Raw genomic sequence first — 15,782 nt, 5'->3', positions numbered from 1 at the left:
AAAGATTCCACTCTCAGATCACTGAGAGCCTTTACCAAAAAGATCCGATTCAATGAAAATGATTGTATCTGCTGACTCCAGTAGCCTTTATGGTTCTGGAGTCACCATTTGTGACAATGACAGTTATGTTCCTGGGGTCAAGGAAGCAACTTGATAATTTTACAGATGGATAACCTTTCGAAGCATTATTCAGAAGCTCCACAATGGAACCCAATTGGAATTACTAACGTCATTTTGGAGTTGTAAATGAAACCTCTGATGCGATGGGAACAGTTTATCAGTCCTTGTCCTGAACAAGCTGGAAGTCCACACCTTACATTGAGCCATAAAGTTTGGAATTCGATGCAGATTTGAAAACATAAATTGCAAACTGATATAAAATCACAGGTGATCTTTGTTCTATATTATGTTCCAGTACTGTATGTACCTTAACATGCGGGGTGCTCTGCCATTCAGTTTCCAGAAGCTCCACACTCCAACTTATCAGATCCATAAAGGTCAAACCCTTCAGTACAGTTAAAGAAGCATGTTGAGTTGTAATTGAATTTTCCAAAGGGATATGTGCAGTTCATCAATTCTTGTCCAATAATCTGAAGATTTCTACACTGTACAACTAAAGAATACATGTCAGGTAAGCACACATTAAATCAAGCTAGTTGGGTAAGACAATTGTTCATCTATTGCTATTTTTCTAGTATTGCCTTTCACTGATTGTACTTTTACAGTTGGGTTCCTGCCCTATCCAGTGTCCAGAGGTTCCACATTGTAATCTGACTGCTCCATGGAGTTCAAACCCTGTATCACAGCTAAACTCACATGAAGAGCTGTAACTGAAAAACCCAAAGGGATATATGCAGTTCAAAATCCGTGCCCAGGATTTTCCAGAGTTTCACATTTTATAGCTGAAATGAAGCATTAAGAAATTTTTTGTAAGTAAACAAATGCAAAAAATTACAAACTTTCATGATTGATTTTCTCAAACCTTTTCCTAAATGTTCTCTTTCTATTAGTGGGTCTTATTTGAGTCCGTACCTTCACAGTAGGGGGTTATTTCTGTCCACATTCCTGTTGCATTGCACTGGAGCCTCTGTGAGCCCTGCAGTGTAAACCCTGCTGCACAGTGGAAGTCACATGTAGAGTTGAAGCTGAAGTTTCCATTAGGATAGGTGCAGCTCATAGTCGCTTGGTCAGGAACATTGAGAGTGGTACACTGTTCAACTGTACAGGGGCAATTAGAATAGTTTTTGAATTATTATATAATTAATTATTATAATAGTTGCCTAAAATCAAATGCTTGCTTGAGATATTGGTCATGTGTGTAACTATTTGGAGATGTGTTCTATCTCTAATCATATAGAGAATAATTATTTTATATTTATTCTTGTATTAGCTTTGTTTCACAGGATAGAGCCACCTTTGCCTGACTAGACCACTTACTAAGTGTTAATTGAAGTGTCCCCATCTGTGACAAAAACACAATATTGATTATCATGCTATGAGATGATAACAAAGCTCTGACTTAGACCAAAACAAATTACTTACAACTTAAGCAATCTTTTCAAACTCACGCTGAGACCCATGTCTCTTCCATCACATAGACTGCCTACTTTCAGTTCTTGGTGGGATCTTTTAATTTTTAATGAGAATGTGCCCATTGCTCCAGTCTTTCTAGTTTAAGTCCTTTGCTTTAGGTTTTAGGGTATCACATTTGACTCTTACCACATTCACATTCTGGTCCATGGAATCCTTCATTGCATTTACATTTGTAACTTCGAATCGTTTCTACACATTCTCCACGTCCACTGCATGAAGCAGTCTTGCACGCTTCTATTAAAGAAAGCAACGCAAACCCAGAAACCTCTTTATGACCAGAAAAATATAAGCAAAGTCTTATAACCAGTTACTGGTGGAACGGTGAGAATTTAATTTTGCCTGCATTCCAGTATAATTCCAATTAATTAAGATTTCTTATGTAGATGGTGCCAGTGTGTTAGATTTGAAGATGATGAGTCTCTATGGTAATAATTAGTTGCTAAAAAAGTTAATTATTTCCAATTGTGCAAATATATTTTCAAAATTATTTACACTTTAATGCAGTCAATCCCTCTTTATCTTAACAGAGTTTTGAAGAGCGCAGGAAGTTATTTAATAGTGTGCCATTAACATGCTCATACCAGAGGAAATTAAACCTTCAAAGGTGACATTCTGTATCAGTAACTCATTAAAACTCTAAAAAATTATTGGTATTATGAAAAGAAATTGAAGTGGCGACTGATGAACGTGGCCTGATTAACACACAATGGAAGGGAACACCAAATTTGGCTTGACTGAAGTAAACAATTTCATTCAAGTTCTCTGCATTTGTTAGTCTTGAAGTGGTGATTGATGCTTGTTGATCAGGAACAAAACAAAAGCTTTAAATTCTCTCAAAATAGCTTAATGAGTGAATCCTGTTGTAAATTTATGTGCTGGAGTGGTTGGAATCCTGGTAACAGAAGAAGAAAGGATATTGAAAATCAGACACTGCTTTAGTTTACTGGAAAGCTGCAGTAACCACCCTCTCATTTTTGTGTTTTTAATGTTTCATTTATGATTCAGTATCTCTTTATTTGTTTACCATCTCCCTCCATTCTGGCATTGTTCTAGCAGTGTTGTGATGTAAGTGATTGTGCATAGATGTATATGTGTAAAGATATTAATTTAGAAAAGTCAAATCATAAGGGCAGGAGACAGAGAGTGGTAGTGGACTGTTGCTTTTTGTGTTGGAGGCCTGTGACCAGCGGTGTTCCACAGGAATCGGTTCTAGGTCCTCTTTTCTTTTATATAAATGACTTGGATGAGAATGTAGAAAGCATGATTAGTAAGTTTGCGGATGACACCAAAGTTGGTGGCGTAGTAGATGGTGTAGAAGGTTTTCTAAGATTACAAAGGGGTGTTGATCAAATGGGTCATTGGGCTGAAAAATGGCAGATGGCGTTCAATGTGGATATGAGGTATTACATTTCGGTACAACAAACAGGGTGGGACTTAGACAATTAGTGATAGGGACTTGGGCAGTGTTTTAGAACAGAGGACCTAGGGGTTCAGATACATAATTCTTTGAATTTTGTGTCACATATATACAGGATGGTTAAAAAGATGTTTAGCACGCTTGCCTTCATTGCTCAGTCCTTTGAGTATAGGATTTGGGAAGTCATATTGAGGTTGTACAGAACATTGGTAAGGCCTCTTCTGGAGTATTGTGTCCAGTTCTGGTTGCCCTGTTATAGGACGGACATTATTAAGCTGGAGAGGGTTCAGAAGAGATTTACCAGGATGTTGCCAGGTATGGAAGGTTTGAGTTATAAAGAAAGGCTGAATAGGCTGGGACTTTATTCACTGGAGCTTAGAAAGTTGAAAGATGACCATATAGAGGTTTATAAAATAATGAGGGGTATAGGTAGGGTTAATGGTAGGTGTCGTTTCCCTAGGATAGGGGATTTCAAGACAAGGGGGTCATTTTTAAGGTGGGAGGAGTGAAATGTAGAAAAGACATGAGGGATAAATTGTTTACACAGAGGGTGGTTCATGTGTGGAATGAACTTCCTGAGGAAGTGGTAGATGCAGGTACAATTACAACGTTTAAAAGACACTTAGATATGTACATGAATGGGAACAGGCAGGTGGGACTAGTTTAGTTGGGAATTATTTAGGCATGGGCTGCTTGGACTGAAGGGTCTATTTCCATGCTGTATGATTCTATGACTCTAGATCTCCAATTTTGTTTATAACAGATGAAGGAACTGTCACCATTGCACTAAACTGTATTTGGCAGAATGGGCTAGTTTTCAGAGGGTGTACTTTTTGCAGTCAGTTGTTATCTGGTTTGGGGTGTTGTTTGCTAAAACTCACCTCCCACGATTAAAAGCACATTACATGAACTCCCTACTGAAATGAGAACACAGAGTGATTAGCAAGATCTTCTGGTACAAATTATTAGTTGTGCAAATTGAAGAACATCGTGGGGCAAATTTTCTTGATTCGGCGCTTATCAGATCCCCAGGCTCAGTGGACAGAGGAAAATCAGGTAAGGTGCAACACTGGCCCATAAAGGGCTCTTCCCTTTATTTTCCATAAATGCCAGCAGTGTCATTAGCTCTGCTATGGGTAGATACTTCTTCATTCCATCCATTTTTCTCATCTGTTCATCGCATTCCTATGATCCAGCATGACCACATGCAGAAACAGATTCTGCTTGCTACTGACCTCTGAAAAAGCTGCTGACAAAGATTAGTGGGTTCCAGAAGGTAGATTTCCTAATTTACAATACCAATTCAGTTTAACACTCCCTAAAGGGATCAGTGACTTCTAGCTAAGGGAAGGCAGTAGGTCTGCTTACCAGTCAATCAGCTGTCACCGACAGCAAAAAAAAGGATATAGATCATCTTTAATTCATTACGTAAAATACAAAAATCATTGACACATAAATGTAACCTTAAAGGAGAATGTCAATAGCAGAACAAAACTTTCAAAACAATTTAATTTTGAATGATTGTTACTCCGCACATTCAAAGTTAGTTTTTCAGGACCAGGGGGGCTAATCAGTAATATTTCTGACTTAACACATCATTAATATCTAGTCACTCCTGATTAAAGGAGGTCTTGCATTTTCACTTTTTTTTAGTTGAGAATAGTGTGCACATAGTTTAAATTCACTTGTGATTTTTAAAAAAAAGACTCCATCTGTGAAAACTACAACATTGTATGTATGCTGTGGAAAAGCAGAGAATCACTGACAAAGACTTTCAGATTTCCACATTTCTGATCCAAGTTATTGCTGTTAGTTTTACTCAGCACTCATGGTGAGGCTGACAGCCTTACTGTCACTACTGCTGCAAATTCTGAGTCATTATTAATTTGAACAGATATTAGAAAGCAGCAAAAATGTCAATTTGATGTTTTAATCTTTTAAAAGTACAAAACTTATTTCAATGGAAAATTATGCATTAGGACCAAAATCTGCAGATGACACTAAAACCTAAAAGAAGTGAGTTAATGTGGGAAGTGGTTGTCATGTCACAACAAACTGATGCAGAAAATTTTTGCAGGAAGGAAAATAAAGTGTGAAGACAGAAGTTGCAGGGCTCTGATGCTGGTGTTTCACACTAAAGAGGACATAGCAAAAAAATAAGTCACTGCTATGGTGCCTGTCTGACACAACTTTTGTTATTGATAATGTTGCAATGTGACCCCAGTATCTCTGGTCCTCACCCGCATCTACTGAATGTTCACAGTGGAGAGAAGTGATGCAGTTGCTGTTGGGTGACATTCTCCAACTTAACAAAGAGATGAGTTAGAGTAGGACGATGTGTGGCATGTGCCTTCTTTACAACATGGTCATATAGCTTCATGAGAATGTTCAAAATAGCACTGACTTTATCTTTATTGGTAAATAAAACTGGGTCAGACACAGAGAACTTTGAAGATTAAAATTGAAAGTGAATTGCTTATCAGACATTAGAGCAGAAACTCCTTCAAAGCTCCCTAATTTTTTAAAGTGAATCCAGTTTTGACATCAGCAAGTTCTGATGAATGCGTAAGGTTAGATCTTACCTAAATAAGATATTGCATGTTTCATTTTTCTACAGGGATCATTATTCCACCTTCCTGCATTTTCTGCTCTTTTTATATAAATTTCGACACAATCTTCAGCACCAGGAGTTGGTTCACCTGCAGCCCAGTTTTCTGCCTCTTCATCCAGTGTTTTGTTAGTTCCAACCCAGGTCCAAACGTTACTAATCTTTCTTATTCCAATCCAGTAGTAAGTTGGGTTCCTCGGTATCACTGTATTCAGATGGTCACTTTCTTCACGGTTCTGAATTGCAACGAGGTCAGTGAAGAAATGTTGGCAGTAGTTTCTGGCATCGGGCCATGTCATATCTGTTGTTGAATAGCTATAGTTCCAGCTTTGAACTCCTTTCCAAGCTGCTAGTTCTGAGAAGACAATAAATTTTCGTGGAATGGTTGAATTAGTTGTAATATAAGTAAATTGCAACTTATATGATCCCACAAGTTTTTTGTGTGGTCAAACAGAACTTTATGAATTTGACTGTAAATCTACACAGTCACTGGTACTCCCTAATGCTGAGCTTTGAAATTCTTAACAAGAATTATAGAGTACCTGTCCCAACGGGAAACGGGGAGAGAAAATGCTAGCTGGACCAGCCCATGCCATAATGGTTTATCTCCTGCTGAAGAAGCCTTAAGTGTAACCATACCAGAAGTCTAAAGACCATGAGTTCTCTCAATGCAGTGGAAAGAAAGAAGATTTATGCAGGAACCTTAAAAGGCATGTTAAAAATGTGGTTAACAGGTATTAATGATATAGCAAAAGTTTTCAGATTAAATTTGAAATCATAATTTGAAATCCGATCATTAAACACACTGGATATAGAAGTGGGGCAACAGTGGCCTTGATTTTCAGACAGATGGTATTTTAATGTCAGTATAACCCTGTTAGCAAGATTGATGTATTAAAATACAGTTAATTAGAAAATCTCAGCTAATGTTCCTAAATGATTAAGGATCACAGAATCTATCCCAACTGCAAACCGTCATGAAATTAAACTTAATTCATCACTCATGGAATCAAGGAGGCAATTTGTTCAAAAGCAAAGTGTTTTCCTCCACAAACATGTTTGTTTAGGAAATCAGGCAGGAGGTATGTTCACTTTAATTCCTCAGCCTTTGCAAGTTTTGACTTGACAGGTTTTAATAGTTTCACAGTCATCATTGCCCATAGTGTTCAGGGATGTGAGATTAGTTGGGTTGTGTGGGGTGGGTCTGGGTAGGATGCTCTGAGGGTCAGTGTGGACTTGTTGGGCCGAAGGGCCTGTTTCTATAAATTCCAGATTTATTAACTTAATTCTCACCAGTTGCCAGAGTTTGAATCTATCTCCCCAGAGCATTAGGCTGGGATTCCAGATTTGTTCAGCGATATTACCAGCATGCTACAGAGATAGTTGGAAGAGATGCACTCTTCCAACCACAGAATTTCTGAAGAAGGATCCCGACCCGAAACGTCAACTTTCCTGTTCCTCTGATGTTGCCTGGTCTGCTGTGTTCCTCCAGCTCCACACTGTGTTATCCCTAAGTCTCCGCCTTTGTGTGCATGTGCCAGTACTTTAGAAAGGTCTCCAATGCAACACCTCATCGAATACCAGAAGATCTGGCTGACTATCTTCTCTGCTGAAATAATAAGCCCTGTACAAACTAGTTTATCATTGCCTCGTATTATTACTGACAGTCCTGTTATTGTTACTCGCAGTTGTTTTAAATGTATATTGTCATTTTGACTTCAGTTATGGAAAGTAAAAGTTATTAAACTCTGCAATATTGTAAAAACTAATGCACACAAAAAATCACTTTCAGGAAAAGGTGAATAAGCTAAATTTTGTACCCTTTGACGTATAAATTACCTCCAGTCCAAGTTTATGTTTCCTCAGAGTCTATTTATTATTAATCTCTCTCCACGTTTCACTGTAATAAGATGCAGGCTTTCTTTAAATTCATACAAACAGCAAGGAGGAAGGTCCCTCTTTTCTGGAAGACCAAGAATATCACAAAGACAGAATTCTTCAGTAGGTCCACAAGATACTCACTCCTCTCTTACAAATAGATTTCCAAGGGATTGGAAAATGGGTAGCCATCTGATTGGAATGACTGAAAAGTCTTCAGTCTTAACACACTTGCACTCTTCCAACCACTAAAAAACTCATTGCAGATTTTTGCCTAAATTGAATAGTGTTCCTGACATAACTGAAAAAGGATTTACAAATATCTGCCGTCACTATAATCTTATAAACATAAGAGAAGAAACTGACCACAGATGACAACTAAAAGCCGAAAACAAGGCTGACAGTGCTTATGCCTATCATGGATTTCCATAATGTCCATACAAAATGCCTGTTGAATAAAAACATATCATTATATTCTTATACTGTGAAAATGAAGTTAGAAAGGAAAATGAAAATAAAACTTCCTCTCTGTATTCTTTAAAATAAAACTTAATTTAGACCATGTAGTTCCTGGTGTAACATTTTCTCTTTTATCACAGACCATGATATCTTGTTCCAAAAATGATAGATATTTTACCAGGAAAAATAAAGCTGCTTTTTTTAAGAAAAAGACTGCCGTGAAAAAAGACTAGCCCTAATAATTTAGGTGATCTGTGTGAATGCGAGATACACTGATTTCTCACTGCTTTTGCTGAGGCATTAACTAATTTAATTTGAATGAGCTAGCACCTACATTACAATAATGGAGCATGGAACATCAAGCAAAAGTATTAATGTTTCAACTGCTAATAAGGCCAACAGTGTTTTCAAGGCAATTAAACTAATAAAATTAGAAGGGGATGATGCAAGAAAGAAAATCCTGGAAGATTGTTCCATTTGATTCCAGTGCTTTTCCTGCTGTCAAATATAATTCTGTTTTTCTACCACAACAGATTGCAGCTACACCAGAAAGCACAGGTATCATCCTGCTAATTTTTAAATATTTTACTCAAATGAAATGCTCTCCTTATCAAACTCCATGTGATAAAGATGCTGTCAGATACTTTGCATCAGCAATAACTCAGTTGGTAGCAGTCTTTATATCTAAGTCACAAGATTCTGGGTTTAAGTTCCTTGTTAGGATTTGAGCAGGGAATCAACATTGACACTTCAGTATAGTACTTGGGAAGTACTGCATTGTCAGAGATGCCATTTTTCAGATAAGGTGTTAAACTGAGGCTCTATATGCCTTTACAGATCAACGTCCCGTGGTACAATTTCAGAGAAGATTAGGGACATTACCCCTGTCATCATGGCTAATATTTATCCCTGAAACAACATCACCAAAAGCAGATAATCTAGACATTATTGCATTGCCATTTGGAAGAGCTTGCTGTAAGCAAATTGTTTGCTCTCATTTCTGTATTACTTCAAAAGTACTTTGAAACACCCAGAGGTCATGATAGTGCTCTATAAATGCAAGACTTAATTTAACGCAATAATCACATTTCATCATGAAAGCTGAAATATAAATTCAGATCATATTTGCACAATTTGCTCTGCTTTTCTTTACCATTTAGTGCATATTTATTTTATATTTTAAAAAAATGAAAACACGAGTTTTAAAATATTTTGTTGTAATGCTTTTGCACTATGAATCAACACAATTCCTTCCAAAAACAAATGCACCCTACCATTTTTGATTTGAGTACAGGATCCTGCCTTCACTTCTTCAAGTCTTCTGGTGGTAAAGAAACTGGAGGTTTCTGTGTCTTTGTGGCTTTGCTCATACTGTTCCTTTATCTTTAAATATTGTTCAGGATTTATATCCTCTGACACCAACCCTCTGATGACGTCAAAAATCAGTATTGAATAATTGCGTGTTCCTGCTTCAACACCCAAAGGTACTAAAACAAAAGTTTTATCTGCCATCAGCATCCCATTCAATAGAAGTTATTTCCAAGTCAACTCAGCCTTCAGTTTCCCACGCAGAGGAAACTACATAGAAGTGGTAATGTTAGTGGCTGAATGGGCAGTTATACAAAACTCACCAAACAGGAAAGTTGGAATTAACCTCTTAGTTATTACAGTTTTTACATTTTTATAGAGCTGATTAGCATCGCACATTCTGTTTGCCGCATTGGCTCAGCTGGTGGCACTTCTGCCTCTGGATCAACAGTGATAGCTAAGGCACCTCTGTACAGGGGTAGTTCTGCTATAACGCGTGTTTCGTTAACATGAATTGGCTGTAATGCTATTGATGAATAGTGGATGCTGTTAGGATAACACGAACACTCTGCTGTAGCAATGTCCCTATAATGCAATTATCTTTGGCAATTTTCTATAGCACGCGGTCTCACAAGAACGCAACTATTGCATTGTAGGAGAACTACCTGTACTATCAGATGGTGCCTTTCTTTAGGGATGTTGCTGAACTGAAATTCAGTCTGTTTAGCAGAATGATAGCTATATATTAGTTAGAAGGAAGGAGTGGATGCTCCAGATGAATGAAATTAAATGGGTCAAATGACCATCTGAATAAATGTAATGAAATCTTGTGAAAGTATTGCATTTATTGAAGGAATTTGCTGTTGGAGAGATGGTGTGTTTGCACAGTACATCAGCCTGTACACTTCAGGGCAATTTAGCATGGCCAATGTACCTAACCTGCACATCTTTGGACTGCAAGAGGAAACTGAATCACCCAGAGGAAACCCACACAGAGACAGGGAGAATGTGCAAATTCCACAGTTGCCCAAGGCTGGAATTGAACCCAGGTCCCTGGCACTGTGAGGCTGCAATGCTAACCACTGAGCCACTGTGCCTCCCCTTCAAATGTTATGGAGTTGGAATTTCCTCCAACTTTCCTGTTTTTGTGACCCCTGTTTCCATAAGGAGACAAGAGGAGAATATTGTAAGACCATTGCCTGATTGCTGTCATGGGCCATCTGATGGCTGATTCAAGGACAGCAGTTAGTGAAATCCTTTGAGGTGGATAGGATAATGTGGCCTAAAAATTGTAAGATGAGAAATAACTTGGGAATGTGAAGAACATTTTCAAAGAGGTATTGTAGCATCTTAGATCTTTTATGCTGAATTGATATTGAGACAAAATGTGCTAACTTTTATAATATTTCACTCATTAAAGGAACAAAAGCCTTATTAAATGTTTAGTCTGTGTACGAAAGGAAATGGCTTGGCTGTGACATTAGTCTGCAATTTTTGGAGCCTTTAATTAGCTGTTGAAAAATACCAGTATAAAAGGTTTATTTACTGCTAATGTTTCCTACATATTCTCAAAGGAAATCACAGTTTCGTTTTATTGATGCAAGTACATAATTAATTGGCAGTGGAAATCTATCTGAATTTTACTCACACTCACTTTGCCTTTTTCCTAGTCTTTCACTCATATTCTTGGGTCACGCTAAGCTCATTTTTCTTTATTATGTTGGTCTTGGAATGATATACAGATGACTATTGTCCATGAGTTCTATATTACTGAAAAGAGACCCATGTTGCCAAAGCTTTCTCTGTTACACCTATTGGGGAAAATGCAAGATTCCAGATTTCAAACAATCACAACAAGTGAAAAGGGTGCTGATTGGTAAATGAATAATTTGTGTTGGGCCTGCTATGTCTGAATAGTTGGAGGTCAATGGAGACAGCAGGAGGTTGAGTGTGTGTCTGGCAGTATCGGTAGGTATCTGAGGGTCATGTGGAGTGTCTGGAGTTTGGTCATGAGGCCTGAGTGCTAAGGAGTGATGATGCATTGAGCAAGGTGAAAGTTCAATGGTGCATCGAGCAAGTGTTGTGTGATGATGCATTTATTGACCTTTGATACTGCTTGAGGTCATTACGCTCCTTGTGGCATTGTAGTCAGGTTCTTAGGTCCAGGCATTGGAACTGGACCTCCCTGGTCACCTGCTCCCACTCCCATCTGAGTGACTTTGAAGTTCTCCTGTCACCTATCCTCAGCTTCAGTAAAACCCAAGCATCACTGTTCCTGCCCATTAATACCTTCAGGCCCACATCTGTCCTGAAGGATCCCTGCCTCTGCCCTTGTATCACATGTTCTAACTTTTATCTTACAGCCATCTTACTCAGAGCAGATTCCTTTTAAAAGAAAATGCATGACTTCTGCACCTTATACTGTCAGCACAACGTTGGACAGACCCCCCTCAATTGAGTGCTTAGACCCACGTTATGATCACAGGAATGAGGTGGAAGTGCCAATTGTATCCACTGCCTGCCTCCAACTGGACTAGTGTAAGCAGATTGCAAAATAAAGCCCCCCTAAGCATAGAAAACAATCCTGTTACATTTTTAGCTGTTAAGTGTCCAAATGAGGGAGTGATGCAAAGAAATCTTGGGGTAGATACACTCAGTAAAAGTCGTGATCAGAATTCATAAAGCCACAAATAAAGCAATAAAAGCATTGAGATTATTTTCGGGAAATCTAGAATCGAGAAGAAGAACTACATGTAGATTTTTTGTTAAACCACACTTAATATAATCTTCATATTTCAAGTCCACACATTGTGAAAAGAGTATAGAGACACTGCAGAATATGCAAAATATATTCGCAAGGCTGATACCAGAAATGGAAAGTTATATTGTTAAGGTGGAGAAGCGTGAGGGATTTTCTGATTGAGACTTTTAAGATTATGCCAGTGTGGTAACATAGATGGAAAGAAAATGTTTTCACTCATGGGGAGACCAAACTTAGGCACCAAGAATATAAGGTAGTCACAAATTCAGGAGAAATTTCTTTATCCAGAAGGTGGTGATGTGGAACACACTATCACAGGGTTGATTAGCATGGATGGGGAAGGGTCAAAGTTGGATAACATCATGGGGGATGAAGGAACAGAAGGTGGTGTTAACAAGGTTGGATGAAGTGAGATGGGCGGCAGCTCATGAGGAGCAGAAACATCAGCATGCACCAAATGCCTGTGCTGTACATTCTCTGGAAGTTATTGAAGGAAGTACATTATAGTTGTGTAACCACAAGTTACCTTTAATTCAGCTACCTATTAAGAAATCTCACAGACAATCAAGTACTGAAACAATGATTTAAACTTTATTGTATGTAGCAACCACAATAAGACCCCCTCAAGTAAGCAAGTTCAGTCTCACAACGCAACTTGGCTGTTACCTGATTAGTGGTGGAATCTGGCCAGGATTCCAACCAACAGTGTATGTCTCTGGAAGTGTCCAGAGTTCAATTCTTGTGCAGTGTTTTTCTTCAAAGTTCTGCTACTGAGTTGTTCTGGTGTCAGATTCTTATGCAATTTTTCCTTCTAAGTTTGTGGTATGAGATTATTGTTGTTCATTTTTCATCCTAAACATTGATTACTTTCCTGCAGACCTAAGTCTGTAGCTTGCTACCATAAGTGGCTCCTGTGTTCTGTGTTACATTTGGAGTTGGCTGTTTATTTAAAATGCAGCTTTTCCTGCAATTAACTCCTTAAATTCTTCTGCAGGGTAATCACTTGTCCTTTGTGGCAATAAAGTATCCAGTTTATCAAGCAGGTGTCAAAGCAGTTGTTATCTCCTGTCTCCCAGGAAACAGATTGTTTATGACGCTTCTTCCCAGAGATAGTTAATTCATATAACACAGTGTGGGGCTGGAGGAACACAACACGCCAGACAGCATCAGAGGAGCAGGAAAATTGACGTTTCAGGTCAGGACCTTCCTCAGAAAAAGGGTCCCGACACGAAACGTCAGTTTTCCTGCTCCTCTGATGCTGTCTGGCCTGCTGTGTTCCTCCAGCTCCACACTGTGTTATTTCTGACTTCAGCATCGGCAGTTCTTACTATCTCCTGGTTAATTTGTATGTTGCTTTCAATCACTTTTACAACAGTGTCTCCTTGTCTCTTTTATCTTAAGAACACCTTATTCCAGAAAGAGCTATTGCTATTTCTTTCGATCCATAAAGTTATTAAAGTTGTGAAATTTACATTGTCACACAATGTTAACTGTTGTGCTTCTTCCATCTGCATCTCCCTCATCAGGATGCACTGCTGCAAGCTCATTCTTCAGTGGTCAGTACTAAATGCCTCTTTCCCCCTTCAGGACTTATGTGTAACCACATGAAATGGTTTGTTGGTGGTAATGTGATCAGACCAGAATCATGGATGGATGCATTTTGATGAGAGATGCCAGTATGTCATTGTTGACCACCACAAGGTCCCTGAGGAGCAGGCATTCAGGTGGAGCTGCCCCCTACCCCCCACATTGGAGAACTAGCCAATACCAGCACAGGTCTTGTGTCAGTGTCTGGTATTCCATTTTGTGCTTGGCAGAAAAACCTGCACGCAGCACTAAGGAAAGAATCAAAACCTTGGAGTGCTGCGATACCTATAAATCCTCACCTCCAAAAAAGGAGGCCTTTGAAGGTGCAGGCCAAGGGAGTGGCTGCTGTGTCACTGATGACGAAGCAGTAACGACACCTAAGAGGCTGTGAGTGAGTGTGGAATTACAAAGGTGCATGCCTTGCTTCTTTCCTTGTCCAGAGTCTATTTAGAAGGAACCTAAAAACTCAGAGACAGAGACAAGTGCAAACACAAAAGGTGAAGATATGTAAAAAAAATCACAAGAAAACAAAGACACCAAGATAACCAGAGCAATTGTATGGAAATATAGAGAATGAGGGATACAGACAGGACGAAAACCAAACATTCAAAATAAGACAGGACAAAAGGTTACACAAGTAAACAGATAAAATAAATATACACTTATCGTTTTAAGCAGTGTTGCAGCAATTTAACTAGTATTTTAGAAGTTGAATTGAATATTACTTTCAGCTCTTTTTTATTAGTATGTTGATGCCTCAATTGGTCGATCCCATCAAATTTGAACTGCAAGCCGACTTTCCACATCTCAGTTAGGCTGACTACTGAGAAAAGTTCAAAGCTGTGATAAGGACTTATGTTAACTGTTCCAAGTACATTCAACTCAATACATTACTGTCAGTAATCCACTGAATGCTTCTCTCTGTGAGTGGCTGTGTGGGGGTCAGGTGTCAATGGCTTTGTAGTTGGTTTATGAGTTCTATCTTTGCCTTGCAGTCTCTGCCACAATGAGGTCATCAGTTGTCATTGGTAGAGGTGGTGACAGATTTTTAGTGGAGCAGCTGACCTCCTTTTCCATCTCTCTGACTGCTCTCTCTCAATGGCCGCTTCTGTACATTAGAAGGTCTTAACTCTGTTTTTGATCATGGATTGTCATTTTGGTCGCAATTAGGCATCTGCCTCTCGTGTGTTTTTGTTAATACAGTAGACCTTTGTGGAGGTTCTGAAGTTGTCCTTTTGGACCTTTCCTTTGGCCCTTATGTGAATTGGCTCCATGGCTCAGCTCTCAGTAGAGCCACTGTTCGGCATTTGGGCATTGCAATGACATGTCTTGCCCATCTCAGCTGATGTAACATCATCATGACTTTTATGCTTGTCAGGTTTATGTCTTGGAGGCTGCTCGTGTTTGCTGTTTTGTCTGATATGACTTTTGAAAATATGTATATTTAAGAGGCTAACCTAGCACTTTGGATTCAGCCTCATAACCCTTCATTTACTACAGCTTTTGTTCGGGTTAGAAAACTGCAAAGAAATAGGAAGTGAAAGACATTTCCATTGCTTCATCATGGACCTCAACTGAAGGCGTTAGATTTGAGACATTTCACGTGGAATGGAAGATGACTACATCTCCGTTCTTTGCACATTCCAAACTCACAATCTTTACCACTTAGAAGAACAACAGCAGCAGATGCAGGGGAATATTATCAGTTGCAGTTCCCTTCTAAGCCACACACTGTCCTGATTAAGAGCTATGCTAACATTCTTGCAGTATTGCCAGGTCAAAATGATGGTCAAATCCAGGTCAAATCCTTTCTTAACAGCACTGTGAGTGTCCCTCCACCCCTATGGACTGCAGCAATTCAGGAATAGAGCTCAGACAACGTTCTCAAGGGCAACTAGGGATGGACAATAACTGCTGGCCGAAAAATGGGACTTTGATATTCCTCCAGTTTAAGGCAAGCTCAAAGCTGTTTTGGACTTTGATGAATGCATCAATTACCTATTGTATTTCTTCTACTGAGTGAGTGCTAACTTGTGCATTGTTCACATCCTGTATTTCGACAACAAAAGTGTTGCTGCCTTTATTTTAACAAATAGCCATTTAAGCTTAAAGAATTTACCACTACTGCAATAGGTTACAACAACTGGGGGGCAGCCTGTCAGTGAATGTAG

The 15,782-nt window shown here is 38.8% G+C and overlaps 1 protein-coding gene across 1 annotated transcript; it reads right to left on the bottom strand.

Moving 5' to 3' along the window:
- Positions 1-452: 452 nt before the first annotated feature.
- LOC125484223 (P-selectin-like) lies at positions 453-10,945 on the bottom strand. Its single transcript, XM_048602068.1, is given in 7 exon segments — positions 453-613; positions 718-861; positions 864-902; positions 1,033-1,218; positions 1,720-1,827; positions 5,593-5,973; positions 10,918-10,945. Coding segments are annotated over 7 exon segments (1,047 nt in total).
- Between the last annotated feature and the right edge of the window lie 4,837 nt (positions 10,946-15,782).

The sequence above is a fragment of the Rhincodon typus genome, chromosome 10, assembly GCF_021869965.1.
Source record: "Rhincodon typus isolate 14 chromosome 10, sRhiTyp1.1, whole genome shotgun sequence".
NCBI lineage: Eukaryota > Metazoa > Chordata > Chondrichthyes > Orectolobiformes > Rhincodontidae > Rhincodon > Rhincodon typus.
The sequence above is the reverse complement of the archived record's forward strand: the minus strand, read 5'-3'. Positions and strand labels throughout refer to the sequence as shown.